Source organism: Hyaena hyaena, unplaced genomic scaffold, assembly GCF_003009895.1.
Source record: "Hyaena hyaena isolate Hyena2069 unplaced genomic scaffold, ASM300989v1 scaffold_78, whole genome shotgun sequence".
NCBI lineage: Eukaryota > Metazoa > Chordata > Mammalia > Carnivora > Hyaenidae > Hyaena > Hyaena hyaena.
Window position 1 is genome coordinate 1,588,232 of NW_024080710.1, and position 6,000 is coordinate 1,594,231.

The 6,000-nt window shown below is 42.8% G+C and overlaps 1 protein-coding gene across 1 annotated transcript in view; it reads left to right on the forward strand.

Annotated features, from left to right (window-relative positions):
- Positions 1–3,268, forward strand: part of VSTM4 (V-set and transmembrane domain containing 4) — a 108,393-nt gene extending 105,125 nt beyond the window's left edge. The window contains exon 8 of the mRNA XM_039233654.1: positions 1,874–3,268. Coding sequence (XP_039089585.1) covers positions 1,874–1,999 — 126 coding nt within the window. The 3' untranslated portion in view covers positions 2,000–3,268. The remainder of the gene's footprint in view (positions 1–1,873) is intronic.
- Positions 3,269–6,000: the final 2,732 nt, after the last annotated feature.

The window sequence follows — 6,000 nt, forward strand, 5'->3', positions numbered from 1 at the left end:
TCTGCCTCTCTCCCCCACTCTGTCTCTCTAAAATAAAAATGAAATTTAAAAAATTAAAATACATGAAGTTTTTCTTCTTCTTTTAATGCTCTGGATCAATTTAATTACACTGGAATTATTTTTTCCTGAAAGGAATTCCTTTTAGAAAGTCTCCTATAAAACTGCCTGGGCCTGGTGTTTTTAAGAAAGAACTCTTTGACAATATTTTCTTTCTTCCTTTTTCCCCTCCCTCCTTATTTCTTTCCTTTCCTTTCCTTCTATTTTTGATGATAATTACTACATCCATATTTTCTGGGATTAATATTTATAATTTATATTTTTGGAACATTACCCACTTTATCCTGTATTTCATAATTTGGCGCAATGAGTTGAGCAAAGTAGGATTTTTTAACTAAAACTTTCTTTTATTTACATCATAACCTCTTCCTCATTTCCTATTTTATTCACTTGTGCTTTTTATCTTTTAATTATTTTTCAGTTTATTTGTTTTATTGGAGTTTTCCAAGCACAGGCTTTTGGGTATTTTTATAATACTACTGTTTTTCTGCTTCTTTGTTTTCCTTTGAGGGGAGGAGGGGCAGAAGGGGATGGAGAGAGAAAATCTTAAGCAGGCTCCACACCCAGCATGGAGCTCAATGTGGGCCTTGATCCCACAAACCTGGGATCATGACCTGAGCTGAAATCAAGAGTCAGATACTTAACTGACTGAGCCATCCAGGAGCCCCTGTTTTTCTGCTTTCTGATTCATAGAGTCTGGTTTTAATTTTATTGGTCTGTCTTTTTTTTTTTCCATTTATTTTGTTCTTTTCTAACTTCTTCAATTGAATGTTTGATTCATTTAATTCATAATACTAATATAAATATTTAAGACTATGATTTATCTATGAGTACTTCATTCTTTGGGCTCTGGTAAGTAATATTTTCTTTTTTCATTAATATCAAGATAGTCCAAAACTTTTGCTTTATACAAGTTAAGTCATTCAAGAAAAATGTCCATTCTAATTTTGTTATTAATTTCTAGAATTCTTTGTTTCTGTATCTGTCTTTATTTTTTCTTTTGGTCAGAAACTGTTAGTTACATTATTTTTACTTTTCAGAATTAAAGTTTACTTTGTGACCTAATGTTTAATCATTTTTTTGTTGGTGTTCTATGGTGACTTAAGAATAAATCAGAGTGAGGGGCACCTGGGTGGCTCAGTCGGTTGAGCCTGAAACTCTTGGTTTCCACCCAGCTCACGATCTCCAGGTTCATGAGTTGGAGCCCCATGTTGGGCTGTATGCTGCTAGTGTGGAGCCTACTTGGGATTCTGTCTATCTCCCTCCCTCTCTTTCTGCCCCTCTCACACTCTTTCTCTACCTTTCTCATGTTCTCGCTCTCTCTCTTCTCTCAAAATAAATAAATAAATTTTAAAAATATATTTTAAAAAGTATTAATCATAGTGGCCCTTTAAAAATTTTTTATATAGTTTATTTTAGAGACAGAGAGAGACAGAGCATGAGCAGGGGAGGAGCAGAGAGAGTCGGAGACACAGAATCTGAAACAGGTTCCCGGCTCTGAGCTGCCAGCACAGAACCCGATGTGGGGCTCAAACCCACGAACCGCAAGATCATGACCTGAGCCAAAGTCAGACGCTTAACCGACTGAGCCACCCAGGCGCCCCCATAGTGGCTCTTTACATGGCATAATGTCCTTTACAAGACGATGAGATCTATATTGTTATGTGGTTTACTTTTTATATATCTTTGGAAAATTTTTGTCCATGTGTTCCCCTCTGGGTCCCCAGCACACGATGAAAATGCACACCCGATGAATGAATATATGATGCGGGACTCCCTGTGACCAGCTGGAATTGTTTTGTGTTTTGTCTTCCAGCCAAAGATTGCTGAGGAGAACCTGACCTACGCCGAGCTGGAGCTGGTCAAACCCCACCGGGCCGCCAAAGGCCTCCCCACCAGCACTGTCTATGCCCAGATCCTCTTTGAGGAGAACAAGTTGTAACTTGGTGGCCTCTTCCGTGGTCCTATTTAATGCCTGCCATCCCAGTTATTTATGATACTTTGGAAACAAAGTCCTTATTTTTGTATTTTCCCTCATGCCTTCTGCGTGGTGGCGAGCCCCTTTCCAACAGCGTTCCGGGTGCCTTTGAGGAGAAGTATGAGGCACAGGTACGAGGCTCCTCTCCACAAAAGATTAGGGGCCAGAGACCTCGGATGAGTCTCCCCGGACAAGATATTCTGGGTCTGAGCCCTGAGAAGTGTGGACTCTGATTCTGAGAGTACCCAAGGAGATTTTTCTGCTGAGCCACAGTCCTTCATATTTTCTTCTTCTTTCTTTGGGTTTTAATCTTTGAAAAAAAAATCTTATTTTAATCTTCTGTTCTTCCTGTATTTGTGATATCAAGCTCATAGCATATAGCTAGAAGAAATACCATTATAGGCCAACATGTGTGAGATGGCAGATATGTACTAAATGGTTTTCAAAAAGTCAGAGAATGTTTCTAGGGCACCTAGAGCAGAGTGGACTGCTCATTGCAAATGGTCACTCAAGATAGCATCTCTTGTTTTAAATAGGTGCACTTGACCCTGGTGATTTAAGGGTGGCAGAGTGTGGGGCACTTTGATGTCTAAGCTAACAGTCAACTGTCTGTAAATACCCCAGTGCCCATCTCCCCGCCTGTGATCACCCAAGGCTGTAGGACAAGTAGAAGGCACCATTCTAAAGGACTCCCACCCCTTCATCACGGTGCACCTACATTGGCATAGAAACTTACCTCCTCCAAGAAGTTCTGCTCTTTTCCCAAGAAGGGATTTATCCATCCATTGACACACTGGAGGAAATGAGCCATTCGGAGCTGTGTCGAGGTTCCCAGCTCTCACTGAATGTCCTCTCATGTGTGAGCAAAGTTTTGTGCCTGGTTTCCCTCGAGGAGGAGACTAGGAAGTGCAAGCCGAGTCGGGAAAATGTGTTTTAAAGACCCTCCTGTCGCAACGCGCCTCGTCTACTCAGCCTCGCATGTGATTTCTGATGTGTCTGGGCTGGGGTCAGGCAGGGATGCAGGGCATATGCATCTGTGTGGAAGTTGCTCTGCGGGACTGGTACAACATCAAGGGACTCACTGGAGACGGAGACATTCTAGAAGAGAGTGTGTCTAGAAGAAATGGTTCTCATGTGGATGCACTCTGGGTGGCTATTCACTGCACACTGCAGAAATTGTTTGGCTTTGTAATGGATGGTGTATATATGGTAAATTATATATTCTACACATAACCTTGAGCGTGAGTTGTGCCCTTCTGTATAGTTATGTGAACTTAGTCAAGGTTCTTGTTCCCTAATTATCTCAGACTCATGTTTATATTCAGGTAACTTAACCTCTCATAGAATTCTTGTAATGGGATGATGAAAACTAGAAGATTCTGTATACTATAAAGTTGCTTCACACTGCATTGTGTTAACATTCATGTGACAACCAGTACGTATTTTCAAGATGAAAATTTCTTTACAGTTTAGGGCTTTCGCCACAATAGCTTCAAAAATAAGTGTTTGTCCATGAACTTAGCTCCACAGTAACACTCTCAGAGACCCATGATAGCTTATGAGTACCTCTTGTGGTTTATTGGAAAGGGTCCAAATTGAAAGCAGGTAGATCTTCTTGAAGCAGAAATAGCCTGACTCTACAAAGTGGAAGTCAGTCTCTCTGCTCTACACCTTGCGTCTTGTTCCCTTCCTGCCTGCCAGATTTCAAAGATAGTGAATAAACCATACAGGAAGAATTACCACTTGGAAGAATTGGCTGGAACTTTCAGAGCGTTCTTTAGGAGAGGAAACTATGTGGTTGGCACACAGTTCATGTCCTAGTTATCCTGAGCAGTATATCCTATTTTATAGCATGGCAATATTCCAACAGAATGTGGTTCTATGACGTTTTGAGGTAGAGGGTGATTTCTTCATTTGCACAAGGAAGCATATGGGCTAGTGGGTCCCAGGGATACCAGGTGGGGATGGAGAGTTGGGTGTGTGAAGAGGAGATTGTGGGGAGAGGCAAGCGGGGAGAGGGGCCCAGGCTACTGCAGAACTGAGCTGAACTTCAGTCACCCTCAAGCCCATCTTCTTAAATTCAGTGACAGCTGAGGGCCATCACGTGTGGAAAGAAACGCATTCCACTAAGAAGAGCTGGAACTGCAAGTTACTGTAACAAGTCATTGCTATAGATTCAACTCAAGACGTTCTCTCCGAAATTCTGCTCATAGCTGCACGAATCCACACTATGCTGTGTGACTGGGGGGCCAGCTGGACATCGAGTATAAAAGCCTGCGAGACCATCACCTCCTACTGAAAATGCTTCCCAAGGGAATCTTGGAAGCTACTGTCAACATCCAAGCAGAGCTCATCCTGCCATTATGTCCAGAAGCAGAACATCCAAGTTCTGCTCACAGCTAGAAGCAATGGATGATCTGTCCCCAGTGCTTATTTGCAGTGATAAATCTTGAAGTTATTGTCATAGAAATCTTTTAAAAAATGGGTGAATTATTCTCTATCAAAGAAACCACTAACCATGCCTTAACATTTATTTCTAAAGATAAGCAAGGGGAAACATTTCATTCCACTAGAAATTAGGGAAAGTTCATCTTGTTTTTACAATCAGGAATCTATTGAAACAACTACATATAAGCAGTTTTCAAAAGGGACAATTGCTTGTACGTGAAGCCAAGTAAGAACCCATTGGTCAGTAGACACTTCCAGGTTTGGTGGTGAATTTTGACCTAGGTCAGGCATGGCACGGAACCATGGCAGGAAGGAAGGCAGTGAAAAAGGTCATCTCCAAGCCCTGAACTAAAGCAGCGGTGTTGGGGAGAAAGGGTTGGGATTTTTTTGTGATCATGTCTTCATTGAAGCATTGTGATCCCGTTAGTTCACAGGGCAAGTCAGAAAAAGCCAGACCTCCCCCTCCTGATATTTGCTGAAGTGAAAATGACATTGGGGCACTTGGTAGTTTTTAGTGCATAGTCATCTGGGCCATCCCACACATCAATGAACCCAAAGACTCACTTGGGATAAGACCACTAAGCCAGTTGATGCTTTTAGGGACTATTCATGCCCTTGTTCATCACTCAGCCTCTGATATGCATGACTGCAACAAGGGTGGGCCAAGAAATGGGTTCATGCTCCAGGCCACACACACACACACACACAAAATGGTCCAAAGCACGCATGCGGCCTCGTCTGGGCTAGTCCGAATCCTTGGGAGAAATCAGTCATTTTTTCCTTGGGGAACGAAGCTGGGATGCTACATATCAGATCTGTCTCCAGCCATGTCTCTGGCAAGTAGAGAAGCCTTGAAAAATGAAGGATACTCTGAGAAGCAGGGAGGAAAATGGCTTGGAAGTACAGCATCCAAGTTCCCAGACCCCAAAGTCCTTAGACTTTTCTCTTTCCTTCAGACCTTTTTGATTCAATTAACTGCCCCATTTTCCTTCCATCGAAATCCTTGTTTTGTTCAAGCTCATCATGTTGCAAAGGAGAGATTTCAGACTGACAACGGCATGCATCAAAGCTCCTTCCCAGCTCAGGAAGCAAAAGAGGTGCACTGAGTGTCACTACCCAAGGACTCCACTTACATCACGTCCCATGATGTACTTGTAGCCATGAGCCCTTGCTGTGCTCTGCACCTTCTCACTGAGTAGGGCCTCTCAGGGCCCTGAAGACACACTTCATGATAGAGAGGGACTCTCAGGCTTCAAGACTGATATTGTCCTGACAGAGGGACCCTCAGGTTTGGATTAGGGACACCAGCAGGCTTGGAGTAGTACTAAGCATCACTGGGGACAGTAGGGGAAGGGCACAGGGGTAGAGATTCAAATGAGCCTATCACACGGGTACTGGAGGGAGCCTTTCTGTGTTTAGGGTGACTTCCATGATGTCTTTCAGTATCCATGTATTTCCTGGGGAGAGGGAGGGAGTTCTGTGTCATGTTTAGCCCATTATAAGGTGAGACAGCCACA